This window comes from Drosophila suzukii, unplaced genomic scaffold, assembly GCF_043229965.1.
Source record: "Drosophila suzukii unplaced genomic scaffold, CBGP_Dsuzu_IsoJpt1.0 scf_7, whole genome shotgun sequence".
Lineage (NCBI taxonomy): Eukaryota > Metazoa > Arthropoda > Insecta > Diptera > Drosophilidae > Drosophila > Drosophila suzukii.
The window spans coordinates 1,379,022-1,402,403 of record NW_027255939.1 but is presented as its reverse complement, the minus strand read 5'-3'; the positions used below and the strand labels follow the sequence as shown (position 1 = coordinate 1,402,403).

The 23,382-nt window shown below is 38.1% G+C and overlaps 1 protein-coding gene and 1 long non-coding RNA gene across 2 annotated transcripts; both read left to right on the top strand.

Annotated features, from left to right (window-relative positions):
- The first annotated feature begins 13,642 nt into the window (after positions 1-13,642).
- LOC139355044 (uncharacterized) lies at positions 13,643-14,417 on the top strand. The gene is made up of 3 exons (XR_011605809.1): positions 13,643-13,771; positions 13,838-14,025; positions 14,082-14,417. It is a non-coding gene; the product is annotated as an uncharacterized lncRNA (long non-coding RNA).
- A 5,364-nt stretch (positions 14,418-19,781) lies between these two features.
- LOC139355059 (uncharacterized) lies at positions 19,782-21,448 on the top strand. Its single transcript, XM_070999369.1, has 5 exons — positions 19,782-19,807; positions 19,896-20,540; positions 20,604-20,809; positions 20,898-20,966; positions 21,045-21,448. Exons 1-5 carry the CDS (start codon positions 19,782-19,784, stop codon positions 21,446-21,448), a joined length of 1,350 nt encoding a protein of 449 aa, XP_070855470.1.
- Positions 21,449-23,382: the final 1,934 nt, after the last annotated feature.

Here is a 23,382-nt window from a genome sequence, read left to right as displayed (position 1 = left end):
GTCCTGATGGACTCCCCGGGTGTGTGCTTAAGTTTTGTGCGTCAACCATATGTAAACCGATTCTTAAACTTTTTAATTTGTCTATTTCATCGTCAGTTTTTCCTACTATCTGGAAGGACTCTTTTATCATTCCACTTCACAAAAAGGGTGCGAAGGCGGATGCCCAGAATTACAGAGGTATTTCTAAATTGTCGGCAATTCCTAAAGCATTTGAACGTATTATTACTTCTCATTTGCAACATTTATGTTCCTCGCTAATATCACCGTGTCAGCATGGTTTTGTTAAGCGAAGATCGACCACCACCAACCTTCTGGAATTGTCATCTATTGTAATAAATGGATTTAAGAATAAAATGCAGACTGACGTTATATACACTGATTTTAGTAAGGCCTTTGACTCTGTCAACCACTCTCTTCTCTTATTCAAATTAAATCAGCTTGCTGCCTCAAAACTGATCTATGTGACGTCTGGAGTGCCTCAGGGTAGTCATTTGGGCCCTTTGCTGTTTACTTTGTTTATTAACGATCTTCCCTCTATCATAACACACTCTCGTGTACTAATGTAAGCTGATGATGTTAAGCTTTGTTTATCACATAATGATATAGCGTCGGGTTTCAACTTACAGTCAGATATTGATTGTTTTCAGGGATGGTGTGAGTATAACCTTTTAAATTTGAACTGCCTTAAATGCAACGTTATGACTTTTCATAGGGGTACTCCTACTTTTGTTAGTTACTCTTTTCAAAATACGCCACTCGACCCTATATATTCAGTTAATGACTTAGGCGTTCTTCTGGACCCAAAGCCTAAATTTGACTGCCACATAATGTCCACTGTCAGCAAGGCCATGAGTGTTCTTGGGTTTATAAAGCGTTGGTCAAAAGAATTTGATGACCCTTATACAACCAAATTATTATTTACCACCCTTGTCCGTCCTATTTTGGAATATTGTTCTTCGGTTTGGAGTCCACAATATCAAGTACATATTGACCGTATTGAGTCGGTACAAAAAAAATTTCTTCTTTTTGCCCTTCGTAGTTTGAACTTGGATCAAAAGGCTACTTTCCTATCAGAGAAAATTACTTTTGCTTAATTTACCTACCCTTGCAAATCGTAGAACAATGCTTGGTACTATTTTTATGCAAAATCTTGTAAGAGGTGATATTGATTCTGTAGAACTTGTAAACCGCCTAACTTTCAATGTTCCTGTTAGACTAACACGAAATTATTATCCCCTAAATTTGCCACGATGTACATCTAATTTTTGTCTGCACGAGCCCTTTCGCGTTCTATGTAATAATTATAACAACCTTTATCATTTAATTTGCACTTCAACTTCTATCCCGGTATTAAAAACTAATATTTTAACTCATTTGCTTCATTCTTAGATGCTTCTTTTATTTTCATTTGTGTCCCGTCTCTATTTGTTTTTTGTATCTTCCTCGCGAACTCGTATTTTTTGCCCAAATTGATAAAAGGGCCCCGCGCGTAACAAGCACGTGCTTGGTGTCGTTGGGCCACTTGTTTGTACTGCTCGTAGTGCATCAACGTCCATCATATATATGTTTATGCTAAGGGTTTCATGATTTCTTGAAAGCGTGAAATAAAATTTGCTCCTGTTTATGCGTCGCGGCCGAATTCATGCATTTTATCAATCTCAACTGACAGAGATGCCGGACCGGTGGAAAAAGGTGTGAGCGATAATTAAACCGACCATTTTTTTCGATTCGCATGAAATAATCTTGATAATATTAAAGATAAAGTGTGTGCAAGCCAGTAGAAACTTTTTTTCTACCATCAAAATAAAAGATAACAAGGAAGAACGCTATAGTCGAGTACCTCGACTATCAGATACCCGTTACTCAGCTAAATAGAGATATGCAAGTAGCAAAGAGAGATTAAAATGCGCCACCTACCGGCGGTATACAGATTTAATACAGATTTTTTTTTTTTGACCAATCGATAGGTATTATCGAGACCAATACATTTCAGTTAAAATTTTTTATCTAGCATAAAAATTGTGGGCGTCACAGGTTTTCGCGGTTTGTGGGCGTAAGAGTGGGCGTGGCAAACTTTTTTTAGGGTCAATCGATAGGTATTGATGAGAACATTACATTTCAGTTAAAATTTTTATTCTAGCATCAAAACTGTAGGAGCCACCGTTTTGGGCGGTTTGTGGGCGTTAGAGTGGGCGTGGCACTCTACTGAAACAAACTTGCGCTGCGTAAGAAGCTTAAGAATCTGCACGCCAAATCTCAATAGTCTAGCTTCCATAGTTTCCGAGATCTCAGCTTTTATCCGGACAGACAGACGGACAGACGGACATGGCTAGGTCGACTCGGCTAGTGATCCTGAACAAGAATATATATACTTTATGGCGTCGGAAACGCTTCCTTCTGCCTGTTACATACTTCCCGACGAATCTAGTATATTCTTTTACTCTACGAGTAACGGGTATAAAAACTAGTTTCCATTGGCACTGAATTAAAAAATAATTTGTTTAAAGTAAGGTGTATTTATGTATTTATATCGATCTGGCAACTCCGATAATTATATAGAGTTACCTGAGTTTAATTGTGACCATTTAACGCTTTCAGATTGAATTCATAGTCAACTTTCGTGTGTTGCCGAATTCATGAAATGGCGTTTATGCACACACGAATCGGCTGAAATTGTGAAATAAAAGCGTGAATTCGGCATCGCATAAACACAGTAATTGTTGACTCTTTTAGATTATAGTAAAGCATTTGACACGTTAAATCACGAAATTCTTTGTATTAAGTAAAAACGTCTATGTAATTTCTCGCGTGCATTTAATGCGTGCAACTAAATTGTTCTTATTTGAGCAATCGTGGGCCGTCGGTTTTCGTAAATAATGTGTACTCGTCTTTTCTTTGTCTGAAACGTGGTGTGCCTCAAGGATCCGTCCTAGGTCCATTACTGTTCTCAGTGTATGTGAACTGTGAAGTACTCGTACACATGTATGCAGATGATGTTCAAATGTATGTAAGTCGTTCTTTTCGTAGAATTAATGAATCTGTAAGTGTCTGTCGAACTGAATTAAATTGGTTAAATGGCTAAATCCGAAAATTCTAAATGTATTGTTGTAGGTAAAAGAGGGATGGCTGAGTATGTAAAAACTGCAATTAATTTAGGATTTGCGTTTAATTAAACATTGACCTGGGATAATCACATTAATAAATCTGTTGGAAAAATATATGCAATACTTTAAAACTTTACTTTGTATCGACCTGATTTTGTGTCTGCTCGCTACGAGATTCGTGCGGCTAGCTCAGAAGATTGTGTATTCGTCCCACCAAATTTATATGACGTGACTGCCCCGTAGATCAGTGAGAAAAATAAAGGGTTCAAATGGTAACAGTGGGATTTATTGTCGTGGTATTAGTACAGCGGGTGTGTGGCTGGGCTGGCTTCGGTATCTCCTGGCTCTGGTTCCGCCGGCTGCTGGCGCTCCTCCTTCTGGCTCCTCGATGCGTTGACTCGTCTTCCTCTGGATCCTGGGTCTCGGGACGCTCGTAGTGGCCGCCTCTGCTTGCTTGCCGACGCGCTGCCTCGGGGTCGCGCCTTAGACCCGCAGAGAGTTCGGCCTTGTGGGCTTAGGGGAGCGTCACCGTTCTCAGACTAGGGTGAACAAGCCTTGCTCTCCAGGCCGACGCCATTCGAGGCAATACCTGTCCCTTGCTCTGTCCCGGACGGTCCCGCTAGGTTCTTGCTCAGTTCGCGCTGACAGTCAAGGCTGCCGCCAGGAAGCTGTCTAGCGGTTCACTTCGCTTTACGCCTAGCGCAGACGAACGTTCCACCCGGCTTCACCCTAATGCGTGACGTCCGCGACGCTCCTGAGCTCCCCAATGTGCTCCGCGCGGCGATGGTAACGTGGCTGCCGGAGATGTCTGCTGGCGTCACTGCCGATGTCCTCTGCGCTGTCTCCTGACCAGTAGCTCGGTGTTCTGGCACTCGGGGAGTTGGGCGGTTGCTGTTTGGGAACTTCGCCGGTAATCGCAGGGCTCTCCAGGCGAACGCCTCTTGAAACCGCAAATCGATCTACCGCTCGTCCGTCACGCCAGGTCCTGCTTGGTCGGGCAAGGTACGCTGGGTCGCAGACAACTTTCCTCCCCAAGCTGACGGCTCTTCGTCGTAGGACTCTTTTGCTTGTCTCTGACAGACCCGCCGGGCGACTCGCCAGGGTGTGGTCGTGACAAAGTTAGAAAACAAACGCCTTGACTTAGCCGCGTGATGCCTTCCAGAACTCAGCCACCTGTGTCTCAATTCGGAGATTCCTAATGTCCCAGTCCCGAACGTCTCGACGTGGCGATCTCGTTCCTTGTGTGCTTCCCACTGCTCTGCTTCCGACGACTCGCTTGGTCGTGGCTCCCTCGTAGATTACTTGCTTGACTGACTGTTCACTTAGTACTTTAACTGATCTTGAAGGTTTGACTCCTCGTGATCGACTGATCCAGCGCTCTGTGGCCTTATATAGGACCTCCGGGAACCGTTACTTCCCTTTTGCGCATGGCCCGCTGGATCTCTCCACTTCGGGTCCAAAGTCCGTGCCTCCTGGTTGACCCATTTGTCCTCCATGTACCGCTTCCAATCGATGCACCGCCCACTGCTGCCGTCCCGCTGATTTTCGAGATGCTTGTGGCACGCCTGTGTGCCGCTCCACTGCCGAGATGTGGCACTTCTTCTCCCAGTCCAAAGTTCACGGGAGAGTCCAAAGTCCGGTGGAGTTCCGTTATCCGCTTTTGCACACGGCACTCTTGTCTTGCCCGCGAAGTCTCCATTCTCTCTCGATCTCCATCCTTGGTCTCCAAACTCTCTCGTTCTCCATCCTTGGTCTCCAAACTCTCTCGTTCTCCATCCAAGTCTCCAAACTCCCTCGAACTCCATCCAAATCTCCAAACTCTCCTCGCCGCGCCGTTACTACGCGAATTCGCCGCGTATCTGGTAAGTGGCCGGCCATCTGCTGCTGCTTCTATTTGTGGGGAGTTATTCAACTCCTCACAACTTGACCAAAGACTTCTTACCGACCAAAATGAAAGAGATAATTGCAAAAATGTACCTCATACCGGTACTTTTCTATGGACTAGAGGTATTTAGTGACATCAGCTCCGTAGGTCAGCGCAAGAAGCAGGTAGCGTTTAATAATGTGGCAAGATATATTTATAATAGACAAAGAGCTGACCATATAAGTGACGTTACAATTTATATCTTTAACATGCCACTTAAATTCTGTAAAAACCTTAGAACCCTATTAATACTCCATAAAATTATAAGCAAACAAGAGCCGTCGTATCTCTATGAAAAACTTATTTTTAGTGCAAGAAGAAGAACCAGAAACATAATAAGCTTTAAGTATAAATACCTATGCACAAGGAGGCAGTTCCTTGTATTGCTGTTTGCACTTGGAACCAACTTCCACACACTATCAAGGCAATCAGTACCCTTCAGTTCCAAAAAAAAAGTTTCACTTGTGAATCACCTTGTGAATCCCGTGGGACATGTCCTCTTGCACAAAAGAAGAACAAGTGACATTCCATATAGACAATTGTATGGGATGTCCGCTTTTTAACAAGTGAAAATTTAAATGAAAATTTTTCGAAGTCCAACGGGATTTCTTGTTCCTTATACTCTTTTGTCGAATGGCCTGTCACGTCCCACGTGAAATCACTCGTGAAATTCAGAATATTTCCAATGAGTTTTCACTTATGAAAATATAGAACTTAAAATGCATATATTTTTATTTACTTTTAAATTCATTTTAATTAAATAGTGTTATTTCGGATTTCTGTTAAAGGACAATTATTGTTAGTGGGCCCAGATTTATGTTACGTTTTTGGCTTTTTACATTGGTCATCGCCTTCCTTAAAACTTTGTCCAGGTCCTCCGAATCCTTGGCCAACGCTCTTGAAAAAATTCATGGGCATATGTTTAAAAAATTCGTTTTATTTGTTTATTTATATATTTATTTTTTGAGCTGTGTTTAACCCTTTGCAGGATTTTTATTGGCACAAATCATTTCATTACCCACTTTCGGCTGACGGAACCCATTGAATACCTTCAAAATTTTCGTACTTTAAACTAAGATTAACGCACTACATCTTAAACTTAATGTAACACTTACCTGACGTTATTATATTAACTTAAAGAATCGATTAAAGTAACTCTGCTGACCACAAATTAAATGGATGCTTCCCTTTCAATCACTCAAACAGAATGCACCAAGTTTTCCTCTCTCCCTCCCTTTACTTGTTGTCTTTTGTTTAATCTTCGCTGTTGGCGCGTGTCACTGCACCTATACCCTTTCTAAAGCCAAAAATGTCCGACTGTATTATTTTTACTTCTTAAGTAAAAAGTACACTACGAGTATTTTTAAAAATGGTAATATTAAAATGATTTTAATGTTTAAATATAAAATGATTTAAATATTTAAATCAATTTTAACGGACTAAATTTCTATAACTTAACTAAAAAATATATTGTAAAGTCTCCAACTCTCCCGTGTGCAGTCGCTTTATTGAACGCTCTATAAAATAAACGATATTCCACGGAAAATAACATTTATAAAATTGAAGAAAGTCTATAACTGCCTAATATACCACCAGCCCTATCCGCGAACAACACAACATAGAGCTAATAAACAAAGTTGATTTTATAAATCAGAAAATAAATTCTTGCTGAACAACAAGTGCGGTTGTGCGTGCACCTTCAGTGAGAGACAATCGGTGCGGCAGCATCTTCGGAGTGCAAGAGAGAAAAAGGTTGCCCCATCAGCTACGCTATTGCCGATAAGGCAGCGATTCACTATTGTCGATAAGGCAGTTTGTCGGTAAAGCAGTGAGTGGTTGCAAGCTAAGCTACAACTTAAACTTAAAGATTAAATCCGAAAGATACAATACAAACACAACCGACCTAACCTTAACCAAATCAAACAATAAATACACTTAAAAAAGTCATGAGTTCTTCTGCTCCACCCACTAAACGTACTCGCAACAATGCTGGAACTGCCAGCGAACGCATCTCGGATGTAAATTCGCCTCAGCTTCTGGAGCTCCTAAAGACTCGCTTCGAGGAACAAACCGAGAAAATTGAGTCGGCCGTTCGGGAAGCTGAACAGCGAATGCTCAGAAGCCTTATGGATCGCATGGACAAAATCGCCGGGGAAGTAAAACAAATGGATGCTCGTGTCCTGACGTTGGAGCGCGAGGTTGCCGATCTTTGCTCCATGAGGGACCGAATGGGTGAGCGGGTTGAGACGCTGAACCGGGAGGTAGAAAATCTACAAGCAGCAGGTCAGAGGTTGGGTGCACTGGAGGCCAGGATGGCAACGCAATGCAGGGAAACTAGCTCGTGTGATCTGAGGGTTCATGGAGTTCCCTATGTCGAAGGTGAAGATCTCAGAGCGCTCTATCACAAGCTATGCTTTAATCTCCAGCTGACTCCACCACCAAGAGTCTGCGTTATCTTCCGAGCAAGGAAATCACAGCAAACACATGTGGATCCGGTGATAATAATTAAAATGCTAAACCCACGCGAAAAGATCAAGCTGCTTGGTCAAGTCGGAATGTACAGGCGCGAGCACAAGAAACAACTTAGCTTGCAGTTTCTGGGTTTCAATTCAGAAGCGTTAATTTATATTAATGAGCAATTGTTAAAAGAGCATTATCTCATCTTTAAAGAGGCTATGCGCATGAAAAAACATAAAATCCTTACGGCTGTCTTCACACGACGCGGCCTTGTGCACGTACGCTGCACTCGAAGAGAGGGTGTCTGTTGCATTAACAATATGGAGGAACTTTCGTCCATTAATCTTTCGCCTGATCCACTTTCTACATCTCTCACTAACGCTTCAGCAGGACCTGAAGCTGATAGCTTTCGTTCTTAAGCGTATAAATTGTATCCTCTTAATTAAGATAGGTTTAAAACTAGTTTACTCTAAGAAATGTATGAGATACGCATTGAATGTTGAGATTGCGCCCCTAATAATCATTGATAACAACAATGCAGGATGAGGAAGTTTGTTCCATAGCTAGTGCCATGATAAAAACTATAAGTAGTTATAAAATTGGTCTAAAAATTGTTCACTTAAATGCACAAAGTTTGCTAAAGAAGATTGATGAGTTTAGATTCCTTTTCACTCAGTCTAATGTCGATGTGATATGTGTGTCTGAGACGTGGTTTGTAAATGATCTATGTGATTCGTCTATTATTTGTGAGGGCTTTAATGTTTATCGGTCCGACCGTACTGGTCATGCAGGAGATGTTGCTATATACGTGAATGTGAAGCTGAAATGTAAAGTGGTACTTAAACAGCCAAGTGACAGTACTATCGAATGCATTCTATTAGAACTTCCCAATAAATCCCATTACTTAATGTTGTTTCAGACATTTCGTTGGAGTACACTGACATCATATTGGCAGGTGATTTTAACAGCAACCTATTGTCAGAAAGCCATCTCGTAGATAACTTTAAATCCCTAGGTTTGTTTTCCGTAAACGAAACGATTCCCACGCACTATAGCAGCCACTGTGATACATTACTTGACTTATTTCTTATCAATGACCCTAGCAAAATCATACATTATGACCAGGTTTCTGTACCAGCCTTCTCCAGACATGACCTAATATTTTTAACATACGACTTGACCTTTGACAGCAAAATCAATTCTTTTACGTATAGAGATTACAAAAATATAAACTATAATGAATTAAAAACGGAATTTTTGTGTTGTGACTGGTCATGTATTTACCATATTCGTCATGTAGATTGTCAATTAGAGGTTTTAACCAACAATGTCCAGAATTTGTTCAACAAGTTTGTGCCCCTAAGGACCAAGGTGATTAAACCAATGCAAAATCCATGGTTCAGTAGTGAAATTAAAAACCTAACCCGTCAGCGAGATGTAGCTTACCTCCGGTGGAAGCGATACAAAACTGATGAATTTCGAAAACAATACAAAGAGGCTAGGGTAAAAGTAAACAAAAAGATAAAATCAGCAAAGAAAGAGCATTATAACATACAATTTAATAATTGTGTTAACTCAAAAAACAGATGGAACGAACTAAAACGGTTAGGTATTGGAAAGTGTAAGCAACAGACAGAGACTGAGGTGGATGTCGAATTAATAAACAAAAAGTTTTTGGAAATAGATGTACCTGAAGCAACATGCAATCCGTACCTGAATACTCAACCCCTCTGTGATAATAGTTTTAGCTTTATATGTATAAACCAAAGTGATGTCCTAGCTAGTATTCTGCATGTCAAGTCTGATGCTGTTGGTCTCGGTAATATGAGTCCAAAATTTGTTAAGCTTTTGCTCCCCTTAATGTTGCCCCATATTACATATATTTTTAACACGGCTATTACAACGTCTTAATTTCCGTTAATATGGAAAAACGCCAAAATTTTTACAATTCCTAAGCCAAACAATGACTATAGACCTATTTCAATATTACCTTTTCTATCAAAAGTCTTTGAAAACCTTATGTCCTCACAGATTCAACTATACTTAGCTAATAATTCTCTACTTGACGAAAAACAATCAGGATTCCGTAAGAAAAGGAGTTGTATTACTGCAATCACAAATATTGTAGAGGATATAAGACAAGAACTGGACAGTAACTGCGAAACGTTTTTGACGCTCCTTGACCACAGCAAGGCTTTTGATTCTGTGAATCATAATATTCCCTGTACCAAGCTTAGGAATATGTTTAATTTCTCAACTAATGAGACGAAGCTTATTAGGTCGTACTTAACGAATAGGTTTCAAGCAGTCGTCTCTGGAACGCAAGTTTCTCCTCTCCGGAAATTATCCAGGGGAGTGCCACAGGGATCTGTGCTAGGCCCTTTATTGTTTTCTACATATGTCAATGATCTCCCTAGTATCCTGTCTGAGTGTGAAGTACATTTATTGTATATGCTGATGATGTCCAAATATATGTTAGTAGACCCGTAACTGAAATACATGACTGTGTAATAAAATGTTGTGGCTAATTGAAAAATGGGGAAAGGAAAATGGCTTGGGTATAAATCCTAAAAAATCGAAGTGCTTGGTAATTGGTAAAAAGCAACTTTCAACACTTTCACTTCAAAAATTATATATAAACCATACGCCGATAAGCTATGAAGTGAATGCAGTTAATCTAGGCATAAAATTTAACAATACTTTATCATGGAGCAACCATATAGTCAAAGCGACAGGGCGTACATATGGTCTGCTGAGAAAATTTTCATTCTCCAAATCGTTCTTAACTGAGGAAGTTAGACTATTAATCGCCAAAGTTATCCTCCTGCCCACTCTCTTTTACGGCATAGAAATTTTTGGAAATTGTGATGCGCGGGATTTGCGTACATAAAATGTAGCTTTTAATTCAGTTGTCCGTTATGTGTTTAACTTAAGACGTTTTGACCATGTATCAGAGCTGACTATAAAATACTTGACCTTAACTTGACCTCCTGGATCGATCTCAGAATTTTAATCTTCTTTCACAAAATAGTGACGAGTGGAGACCAAAATATCTTTTCAATAAACTTACCCCAGCCACATCTGTAAGAACCAAAAACAAGGAAGAACGCTATAGTCGAGTACCTCGACTATCAGATACCCGTTACTCAGCTAAATAGAGATATGCAAGTAGCAATGCGAGATTAAAATGCGCCACATACCGGCGGTATACAGACTTAAGCGTTACGGGCGTTAGAGTGGGCGATAGGTATTTACGAGACCAATACATTTCAGTTAAAATTTTTTATCTAGCATAAAAATTGTGGGCGTCACAGGTTTTCGCGGTTTGTGGGCGTTAGAGTGGGCGTGGCATATTCGCGTGACAAACTTGCGCTGCGTATAAGGCTACGGAATCTAAATCTGAAATCCCAATTCTCTATCTTTGATAGTTTCCAAGATATCCACGTTCATATTTACGATTTTTTGAAGTTTGTGGGCGGTTTATGGGCGTTAGGGTGGGCGTGGCAAACTTTTTTTGGGTCAATCGATAGGTATTGATGAGAACATTACATTTCAGTTAAAATTTTTATTGTAGCATCAAAACTGTAGGAGCCACAGTTTTGGGCGGCTTGTGGGCGTTAGAGTGGGCGTGGCACTCTACTGAAACAAACTTGCGCTGCGTAAGAAGCTCAGGAATCTTCTCGCCAAATCCCAATAGCCTAGCTCCCATAGTTTCCGAGATCTCAGCGTTCATCCGGACAGACAGACGGACAGACGGACAGACGGACATGGCTAGATCGACTCGGCTAGTGATCCTGATCAAGAATATATATACTTTATGGGGTCGGAAACGCTTCCTTCTGCCTGTTACATACTTTCCGACGAATCTAGTATACCCTTTTACTCTACGAGTAACGGGTATAATTACATATGCCCTCGAATACAAACACTGTGTTCGAGAAGGCAATTTTTCATAAATGGTATCCGGCTATGGAACAATCTACCGCACCAATACAAAACAATTAGGAGCGCAACTCAATTTTACAATAAAGTTAAAGATCTTTTAAAATACCAGTACACATAAGTATAAAAATTAAATAAAAGAAAATAAAACAAAAAAAAAAAAAAAAAACCAAAACAAAAATAAAAAAATAAAAATATATATATTTTAAAAACAATAATAATTGTAACTAAGAAACTACGAAAATTTGATGTTAGTCAATAATATTAATTAAGAGCGAGAGAAATTGTTTTAATAACTTAAAAATAATAATAATATAAAATATCAACTCAATGTGACTAGCGTGATAATTATAAGTGTGCACTTGTAGCGCTAGGATATAAATAAATAAATAAATAAACATTAATGTATAATACGTAAGCATAACATTATAAGTTAATTCAATTTACTTAATTTCACTATAATCAAATAATTTACTTTTATAAAACAATATTAGTTTTTTTTCGATATACAATAGTGCTCCTAAAATATTAGGGCATTCACATGTCGCTGCGCCACGAAAATTTTTCCGCCGAAACATTAGTCGCTAGCCGAACATAACGGAGAGACTCAAAAGATATAACGGACCTGCCGAAATTGGTCTCTGAGAGCTGACGTCAACAGCATAACAGCGTTTTTGGCACAAAAAAAAAACAAAAAAGCTTTTTGCCTTGAGCCATGTTACCGCGTCACTACTGCAGAACTGAAGGGGAAACTCAATTTAACAAAGACTGCAAGACTATTTAAGACTTTTTTAAGAGCTTTTAAGAGCCACCTTACTATTAAACTACAAAATTTAGCATATTGGAATTTAATTTTAGAAAGTGAGAACTAATAAAAATTAAAATTTAACGTTAAAAGTTCAAATTAAAAAATTAAAAATTAAAAATTAAAAATTAATAATTCAAAATTCAAAATTCAAAATTCAAAATTCAAAATTCAAAATTCAAAATTCAAAATTCAAAATTCAAAATTCAAAATTCAAAATTCAAAATTCAAAATTCAAAATTCAAAATTCAAAATTCAAAATTCAAAATTCAAAATTCAAAATTCAAAATTCAAAATTCAAAATTCAAAATTCAAAATTCAAAATTCAAAATTCAAAATTCAAAATTCAAAATTCAAAATTCAAAATTCAAAATTCAAAATTCAAAATTCAAAATTCAAAATTAAAAATTAAAAATTAAAAATTAAAAATTAAAAATTAAAAATTAAAAATTAAAAATTAAAAATTAAAAATTAAAAATTAAAAATTAAAAATTAAAAATTAAAAATTAAAAATTAAAAATTAAAAATTAAAAATTAAAAATTAAAAATTAAAAATTAAAAATTAAAAATTAAAAATTAAAAATTAAAAATTAAAAATTAAAAATTAAAAATTAAAAATTAAAAATTAAAAATTAAAAATTAAAAATTAAAAATTAAAAATTAAAAATTAAAAATTAAAAATTAAAAATTAAAAATTAAAAATTAAAAATTAAAAATTAAAAATTAAAAATTAAAAATTAAAAATTAAAAATTAAAAATTAAAAATTAAAAATTAAAAATTAAAAATTAAAAATTAAAAATTAAAAATTAAAAATTAAAAATTAAAAATTAAAAATTAAAAATTAAAAATTAAAAATTAAAAATTAAAAATTAAAAATTAAAAATTAAAAATTAAAAATTAAAAATTAAAAATTAAAAATTAAAAATTAAAAATTAAAAATAAAAAATTAAAAATTAAAAATTAAAAATTAAAAATTAAAAATTAAAAATTAAAAATTAAAAATTAAAAATTAAAAATTAAAAATTAAAAATTAAAAATTAAAAATTAAAAATTAAAAATTAAAAATTAAAAATTAAAAATTAAAAATTAAAAATTAAAAATTAAAAATTAAAAATTAAAAATTAAAAATTAAAAATTAAAAATTAAAAATTAAAAATTAAAAATTAAAAATTAAAAATTAAAAATTAAAAATTAAAAATTAAAAATTAAAAATTAAAAATTAAAAATTAAAAATTAAAAATTAAAAATTAGACATATACGCCGTCGAGCCACGCCGCCGCCGCCGCCGATTTTTTGCTTTTTTGACGCGCCGCCGCCGAGTCACGTAAAAACCGGCGCGGCGGCGGCGGCGGCGGCGTTCGGCGTCATACAAATTTTTATTCATTTTATAAATAAAAAAGGTTATTATTAATATATCCTAAAAAAATTTTCGACAATAATCGCTTTCAGTTATCGATTAAATGTCTCATCTCCCATCTCCTTACATGTGTCCCATCTCTAAAACATTTAACAGCTGAGTGCGTAATTAATTTCACGAAGTAAGTTTTACAGTGTTATAATTGGATTAAGAATTATGTATAAGAATTAAATATCCCAACAAACAGATGGATAAGGCATTGAACATGTATTCAATTGAACTACAGCGCAACGCAAGTCGTAAAAGTAAAGTGTGGGAGTTTTTTGGTGTCTTGCAAGCGAAAGAAGAAAACAAGTTCATCGAAGAAGACAAGGTTTTTTGCAAATTGTGTTTGGATGAACAGAAAAAAGAAGACGAAACAACAATCTTTTCATGGTAACAGTTAAATTTATTATTTCAAGTTCAAAATTATATTTTTTTAATTGTTTCAGTGCTAAAATTCAATCATATTCTAAGAACTGTTCCACAGGGAACTTAACTCGTCATCTTAAAAATGAACGCAATATACGTGAAATCGACTCTCCGAGTACATCATTGGCTTCACGAGGAAAAATATCATCTTTTTTCAACAAGTGCACTCCAATAAAATCTCATAGAGATAGTAAATGGGCGCTGGGACGGGAGCTTGCTTTGTAGATGGCTAGAGATCTTCTACCATTTCATATAATTTGCCACAATGGACTAAAAGACTTCTTAACCAAATACAAAGTTGTTGTGTCTCCTGATGACATTCCTCATTACAAAACGCTTTCAACAACTGCACTCGACGATGTGTATGAATGCATTTTTCAAGCAGTTAGTCGTATGGTATCTGGACAAGAACACTTTGCCCTAACTTTTGATTTGTGGACGGACAACTATAGAAGAAGAAGTTATATAACATTTACCTTCCATTTTTTGTCACGGAACTTTGCGATGAAGCATTTAACGCTGGAAACAAAGTACGTGTCGAAGTCTCATACGGCAAGTAATATTTTAACAGAGCTCGAAAATGTTTCCGAAATGTTTAGTTTGCAAATGGGTTCTAATTTCGTCGTAACCGACCAAGGCAGCAACATCAAAAAAGCTATCAGTATGGGGTGTATAAACAACCATTTCTGCCTTGGACATGGACTACACAATTTGCTTAATGTAGATGGCTTCAATTCCGAGTCGGAAATCAAAAATTTAATTGTAAAGTGCAAAAATATTGTGAGTGCTTTACGATTTAAGAAACATATCTTGAAATGTCAAGCTGACGCACTTCAAAATGAAGTTTTGTCCAATATCGACAATTTAGAAGAACTGCTAGCTTCCGAAGATACTGAATGGGTTGACTACGATGATGATTTTGGGCCATTAGATGATGTTCCCTTGCAAACTTATATGAATATAAACAACCCTAATGACTTGCGAAGTAGTTTGGTGGACAAGAGAAATGTTTCTCTTAAGAACTCGGTCCCAACTAGGTGGCACAGCGTGTTAACCATGCTAGACAGTCTTGGGTGCCAAAAAACTGCGATCAACAAATTGCTTACAAGCAGCAATAAGACTCATTTAATATTATCAGAGACTGAAGCACAGCTTTTATATAAGTTACGCGATTTCTTGAAAAAATTTAAAGACGCTGTCAATATTTTGTCTGGAGATTCGTATCCATCTATAAGCATGGCGTTAATAATAAGAACAGAGATCGTCTCAATATTGGATGAAACCGAGCGCAATGAGCCACTTTCTTTGACTTATATGAAAAATAACATTAAGATGAAATTGGATTCAAGATTCCCACTATCGGACATACTAATCTGCGCATCCTTATTAGATCCGCGATTTAGCTCATTGGATTGTGTAGTTGATTATTGTAAAGAAAATAATCTAAAAAAAACCGAGTTTTCGCTAAAAATGTACAAAGAGCTGATTGGCGATATACAACAAGATATCGATCAATTAAATGATAGCGAAAATCAACCTGCAAACAAAATATTAAAGCTTGCTGAACGACATTCTACAAACACAAAACATGGCAACTTGGAAGCAGAATGCCATCTACTGTTAAGTTTGTCTTCACGCCAAGACGTACTAGCTTTTTGGAAGGAAAAAACAACTGCAATGCCCTTACTATCGAAGCTGGCACAAAAAGTATTGTGTATTCCGGCAACGAGCACACCAAGTGAGCGAGTCTTTTCCATTGCTGGTCTTACAATTACACATGAACGGTCGCAGCTCAGTCCTCACAACGTCAATAAAATTATTTTCATTCATGATAACTACGAAACTTGTAAGGAAAGTTTTTCTTAAGAATTTTTTTTTAATAGTTTAATAATGAAGACAATGAATTTCAATTTCAATCAATTTCAATGAATCTCAAAACTGTCAAGTCAAGAAAAGACAATGAATCTCAAAACTGTCAAATCAAGAAAAGACTGTTATTTTGTTTTAATTTTAGTTTAAGTTGTTATTTCGCTTTACTTACTTATTAATTATGAAGTCAATAATTTCAGTTTAATTTGTTATTTCGCTTAACTTAAAAATTAATTATCAAGTCAAGAAAAGACTCTTATTTAGTTTTAGTTTAATTTGTTATTTCGCTTGACTCACTTATTAATAAAAGGAAAAAAAAAATCAGTTTATTAAATGCTTACGCCGCCAGCCGCCGCCGCCGGTTCTTTCTAACGGCTACGCCGCCGCCGCTGGGTAATTTAGAACTCTACGCCGCCGCCGCTGCTGAAACCATCGGCGTAAACCTCTATTAAAAATTAAAAATTAAAAATTAAAAATTAAAAATAAAAAATTAAAAATTAAAAATTAAAAATTAAAAATTAAAAATTAAAAATTAAAAATTAAAAATTAAAAATTAAAAATTAAAAATTAAAAATTAAAAATTAAAAATTAAAAATTAAAAATTAAAAATTAAAAATTAAAAATTAAAAATTAAAAATTAAAAATTAAAAATTAAAAATTAAAAATTAAAAATTAAAAATTAAAAATTAAAAATTAAAAATTAAAAATTAAAAATTAAAAATTAAAAATTAAAAATTAAAAATTAAAAATTAAAAATTAAAAATTAAAAATTAAAAATTAAAAATTAAAAATTAAAAATTAAAAATTAAAAATTAAAAATTAAAAATTAAAAATTAAAAATTAAAAATTAAAAATTAAAAATTAAAAATTAAAAATTAAAAATTAAAAATTAAAAATTAAAAATTAAAAATTAAAAATTAAAAATTAAAAATTAAAAATTAAAAATTAAAAATTAAAAATTAAAAATTAAAAATAAAAATAATAGTAATTATAGTAGTATTTATTAAGATTTATTATACCCGTTACTCGTAGAGTAAAAGGGTATACTAGATTCGTCGGAAAGTATGTAACAGGCAGAAGGAAGCGTTACCGACCCCATAAAGTATATATATTCTTGATCAGGATCACTAGCCGAGTCGATCTAGCCATGTCCGTCTGTCTGTCCGGATGAAAGCTGAGATCTCGGAAACTATGTGAGACTATTGAGATTTGGCGTGCAGATTCCTAAGCTTCTTACGCAGCTCAAGTTTGTTTCAGTAGAGTGCCACGCCCACTCTAACGCCCACAAACCGCCCAAACCTGTGACGCCCACAGTTTTCATGCTAGATAAAAAATTTTAACTGAAATGTATTATCTTACGCCCATAACGCTTAAAACTGTCGACCGCCTGTAGGTGGCGTATTTTAATCTCGCTTTGATGCTTGCATATCTCCATTTACCTTTGGTCCCTTTAGCTGAGTAACGGGTATCTGATAGTCGAGGTACTCGACTATAGCGTTCTTACTTGTTTTGTGTGCATTGTACCGGCCATTGCGTTTATGCGGCTCCTCAACAAAGACTCTGCGGTGAAGTAAGTTCTGGAGACGCTGGTACCAGTTCCACCTTGTTTAAGGGTTGAGGGCGTAAATTTCTTTTAATTATGTTGGTAACACTTTTTACTTCAAATCCGTTCTCCCTAAGTACATGTGCTACTTCTGTTGGTTGTACGTCTGCTTTAATGCCCTTAGTTACTACTTGTTGGTCTTTGCTGCTTTTAAGCTGATAACTGTAGTAGTTCTTTTTGTTGTCATCTAGGTTTTTTAGTCAAAATTGTGAACTTGTCTGCGTGTTTGACTTGGACTTTAGTCTCATGAATATGGCCTTTTGATAAGAGAATAACGTGGAAGTTATCATTCCCAATAATTCGTTTGACTTTCTGTACGATTTGTCTAAAATCCAAGTCCGATTAAATCCGACAACGGCAATGAATAAATTACTATGCCATTTTATTTAATTTCCAGTGTTCTGCCAATTCGGGCCCCCAAAACTTTCCAAGATTTTCTCACTGTATTTCCGCAGCCGCTAACTACTTGCACATATTTTTTGTTTTTCCAAATACAGTCCACATACAAATAAATCGAAAACGTCCACCACAACACATACCCGCCGGCAATAATTAATCAATAAATTTAAGACCTGCGAACTTTACATATATACATGTCCATTACATACAAACATATCCACATCTACATACATATCTACATACATACATATCTACATACATAAATATCTACATACACACATACCTATATACATTCACATATAATTTTAATTCCACCATCCCGTTCCCACTAAATAAAGTTTTCAGTCTGCCATCCGGTTAAAAATAATAAAATAAAAATTACACCAACCGACGTGAAAATTTTTTTTGGTCATTGTGTTTTATTTAAGAACCACCAAACTTTTTAGTATTTTTTCGGTATTTGCTATTTACTCCGTAAAATTTTCTTTATCCAGGGAAAATAATACTAGCACTCCACCGCATGCATAGCATCCTCCGTCCACCAATTTTTTCGGTATATTTTAGTATTTTCCCCTCGGGATATTAAATAAAATTTAAATAATACTCTACTACTAAATAATAAAAAAAAAGCATCCTCCGGCCAACAACTTATTGGCATACCTTGGTATTTTTCTTCACTCAGAAGTTTAAATTAAGGCGAAATAATACTATTACTGCACCGGGGACTATAATACATATTAACCCCCTCGAGTTATTTCAAAGTAAAAAAAAATTCCAGCAATAAAAAAAAAACCAAACTTGATCCCAATTATACCACATTATAATATACATATACCAAAGAGGTTAAATACCATAGTATTTTTTCTCCACGGGTAATATAAGAACTCCTTAATCACCTTTCCTAATCCGTATCATTGAGTTTAATTCCGCAAAGTAAACCAGGTCGGTACGTGCTTCAATTTCTATTTCTCCGATCCATTACCTTTTTTGTCGACACCTCTTTCCACAGTTCCAGAAGTGGGCCGGGTTCCTATTTATTCGACATAAGCAAAGACGAGCAGATTCTGACCCAAGAAAATGTTTTTTTTTAATGTCCGTTGGAAGTGATAACAACAAGTTGTCTGTTCCACCTGCCCAGGCATATCCGTAGATCCGCCCACACCCGAACTAAACGCTAAGTCCTCGTCGCACCGAAAAAAGGTCACCCGTGCAATCGTCAAAATGGCAATAACAGCTTTCCAAATTGCTCTAAGCAAATTTATTGAGGTCTCAGATCTGCTGAGTGAATTTAAATCCAGAACAAACACTCCTTCGCCGGTCCCTCCTACTCTGTCCATGCTTAACATTTGCCGCGAAGAAATACGCGCGTTATGGAACCACATCAAGGCAGATAACGATGAATGCACCGGGTGCATAGCAGAAGGCGGAAACAGTGCAGATATTAGTTTGCCAATTCTCAAAGCTAAATACGGCTACTGCTATTCCGTTTAGAGAGATGTGGGGCTCAGATCGCGGGTATGATAGCCCAAGCTCCCCAAGTTCAAGCTGTTCCTACCCAGACTTACATTTCCTCCGGCTGTCAGCTGCCTCCGTGTGATACCGAGGCTTTTACCGGAGATTATCTGCCTTGGCCGACCTTTAGCGATCTTTTTACGGCCATTAATATAAACAATCCAATGCTGACGAAAAACTGTTTCACCCAAATGCAAAAACAAGTGGCGATGCACACACGATAGTGTCGAACTCCCCCCTTACTAACGATGACTTTCGCTCAGCTTGGGCTAACCTGACTAAGCGTTTCGAAAACAAGCAGTTGTTAGTAAAAAGCCAATTAAATATACTCTTCAATATGCAGTCCGTTAATCAGGAATCTGGGTCAGTGAACTTCAACGTACCATCCAGGGTTGCCTCACGGCTTTAGAAATGTCCGGAATTCATACCGATAATTGGGATTGCCTCTTAGTGTACATGTGCTCCTCCAAACGTCCGAAGCTCACGCTATCGTTGTGAGAACAGTCCCTGCACAACAAGGCCGAGATTCCGACGTGGCAGGATCTGAACGCATTCCTTACGGAGCGTCACCGTACCTAAGAAGCCATAGACGACGTACAGCCGTCAGGCTCGAGTCAATCTCTGCCAAAAACATCCGCCCCCACTGCAGCGCCTCGAAGAAAAAATTCTTACACAAGGGTAGGCCTGACTTGCAAATAAACACGACGGCCTATGGTCTTCCTCAATTAGCTGGAAACCTCCCACCTTGTCCGATTCCGCAACAGTTTTTACGGGATCTTCCCGAACTGCCACTAGCGGATCCAAAATTCTACGAGACCGCGCAAATAGATATTCTGGTCGGGGCCGACGTACTGCCATCCATTCTCCTAAGCGGCACCCGTTTGACAGGGTGGCTCTCTCCTCGGTCAAGAAACCATTTTCGGGTGCATCCTAACGATTTTTCCACGCAAATCTCGCACACGGTTGTCACGTTCCTGGATAGGCTTCTCACCAAATTTTGGGAGGTGGAGTATCTGCCAGTAAAAAAGACAAAAACTTCCGATTTGACCTGTGAGGAAAATTTTCTCCGGACGACTACGAGAGACGATAGCGGCAGGTATGTCGTAAGTCTTCCGTTTCGTGATCCTGAAAACGTAAAATCCGCCCTCGGTCACTCCAGATCCTCCGCGTTATCGCAGTTCCTAAGAACCGAGCAACGTCTAAAGAGGGACATTCAGGTGAAAATCAAATACGACTCCGTGGTTCAAGAGTATCTCGACCTTCATCACATGAAAGAAGTCCGTCCTACCCATAATTCTGCCTTCTACCTTCTACCTTCCGCATCATGCCGTGCTCAAGCCGGAAAGTACAACCACCAAGCTGCGTGTGGTTTTCAATGCCTTCAGAGAATGGGGTCAGTTTAAATAATATCCTTCATGCTGGCCCAGTCTTACAGTCCGATCTAACCATCCAGATCCTGAAGTGGTGATATTTCCGATACGTCTGCAGTGCCGATATCGAGTAAATGTATCGACAGATATGGGTACATCCGAAGCATTCCCCGTTCCAGCGCATCTTATTCCGCAACAGCGAGGGGCACATTTAAGATTTTGAATTACAGACGGTAACTTTTGGAGTCAATTGCGCGCCATTCCTGGCGATTCGAGTCCTGCACCTGACGTGCAGCTCAGCCATCCAAAAGCGAGCGACGATGTCTTTTCGGGAGCTGACTCCGCCGAGGACGCTCAGCTCATTCTTCGCGAGCTACAAAGTGCTCTAGATTCCGCGGGCATTCCATTGAGAAAATGGACCTCAAACCACAAAGAAATATTAGCTGATATCCAAAGCGATCATCTTCTGACAACAGACTTCCTCGAGATCAACACTGAGAGCACAGCCGAAACTCTCGGCGAACGATGGAAGGCGACTTTCGATGAAATCTCCTTCGTCCCCCAGATTTGGCAACTGAAATCTCCCCCACGAAACGCCAAGTCCTTTCCCAAATTGCCAAGCTGTTTGATCTAGCAGGCTGGCTTGCTCCCTTTGTTGTGTGTGCCACAATCTTTATGCATGAGATTTGGCTTCAGGATCTAGGTTGGGACGATTAACTTCCAACTGAGCTGTGCTAAGGGTGGAACAGCTTTATCCAGAGCTATTCGGTCCTAGACCAGGTCAGAATACCCAGATGGGTTTCTTTCCGTCCAGAGTTCCGCGTAGAGCATCACGGTTTTTGTGACGCCTCGCAAAAGGCATACGGAGCGTACTGGTGGGCCATAAAGCGATGGTACACTTGCTCACAGCCCAGACGCGTGTGGCGCCAGTCAAAACGGTGTCCCTTCCCAGGCTGGAGTTATGTGGGGCTCTCCTTTTGTCCGAGATGGTCGAAGCTATTTTTCTTAATACGCCGTGGCTGACCTCAAAACTCCATTGCTGGACCGATTCCACGATTGTGCTAGCATGGTTAGCCAAACCAGCGTGCCTTTGAACAACGTTCGTTGCCAACAGGGTGACGAAGATCACCGAGTCCACAGAGGCAGCCAATTGGTCACACGTTCAATCCGAACATAATCCAGCTGATTAGGCTAGTCGAGGAGTTCCCCTTCAAGAGCTGGTGGATAACCCGCTTTGGTGGCATGGACCATGGACGGTATGATGAACGACATCCTATAATCCTACCGTACGAATATGCACTCTCGCGGCTTCTGGTAAAATTTACGCATCTCATTTCATTACATGGTGGTAATCAGTTAGTGGTGCGTCTCACTCAGTCTTGATACTGGGTGCCGACGGCGTTGGTCAACTCCTGCAAGGTCTGCGTTATCCACAAAAGGAGATTGCAAGTCCAGATGATGGGAAGTTGTCCGAAGGAGCGAGTGTCTTTTTCCCGTCCGTTCACGTACACAGGGATGGACTACGTCGGCCCGTTTGACATAAAATATTATACCGGAAGAGCTTGTCTCATTACAAAAGAGTATGTGTTGGTTTTCGTTTGTTTTTCTACAAAGGCCATCCATCTAGAGCCTACATCCGACTTAACGATTGAAGAGTTCCTTGCCGCTTTCGCTCGTTTCGTATCTAGAAGAGGGTGTTCTCGCCAAGTCCAGTCCGACAATGGAAAGACCTTCGTCGGCGCTTCCACCGTGCTTTCCCGAGACTTCCTGCAAGCCGTTAAAGAGTCTGTGACCGATGCGTATAGTCATCAGCGGCTCACCTGGCAATTCATTTCTCCTGGGGCACCCCAAATGGGCGGCCTATCTTAAGCTGCTGTCAAGAACTTCAAGACCTTGTTTTACAAGTCCACCGCTACACCGAAGTACACCTTTAAAGAGCTGTCCACCCCCCTAGCGAGAATCGAAGCTTGTCTGAATTCCAGACCGCTATCTCCTATGTCCGAGGATCCATCTGATCTCATAGCGTTGACGGTTGTCGGTGGACCTCTTCTGGAATCTGAAGTAAAGGGCGAATCCAAGTCCATTCTGAACCGGTGGCAGCACTTAAAGTCTCTACATCAACAATTCCGCACTCGATGGAAGGATGAGTACCTTAAGGAGCTCCACAAGAGCAGCAAGTAACAAGTTCCCACATAAAATCTGCGCGTCGGCGACATGGTCGTCATTAAGGATTACCTTTTGCCCTCAAATGAGTGGCAACTCGGAAGAACAAACTCCGTTTTTCCTTAAACCGATGGCAATCTCCGCGTAGTCGACATTCGTACGGCACGCGTCATTGTCAAACGCCCAGTGACCAAGGTGGTTCTTCTTCCAAGAGAGCCGTCCAAAACTACCTAGTAACGAGCCGCGTTTCTTATACACCTTAGTCCGTAGCCATTATTCACGTCATTGTTTATCAGCCCTGTTGGTTTTTTCCTTATCCACTCTAACCAGGAAAATGGCTCCCCGTCCACGTAGCGCTCAGGTATTGGAAAGCAGACGTACGAGAGGTACTCAATCCTACCGATG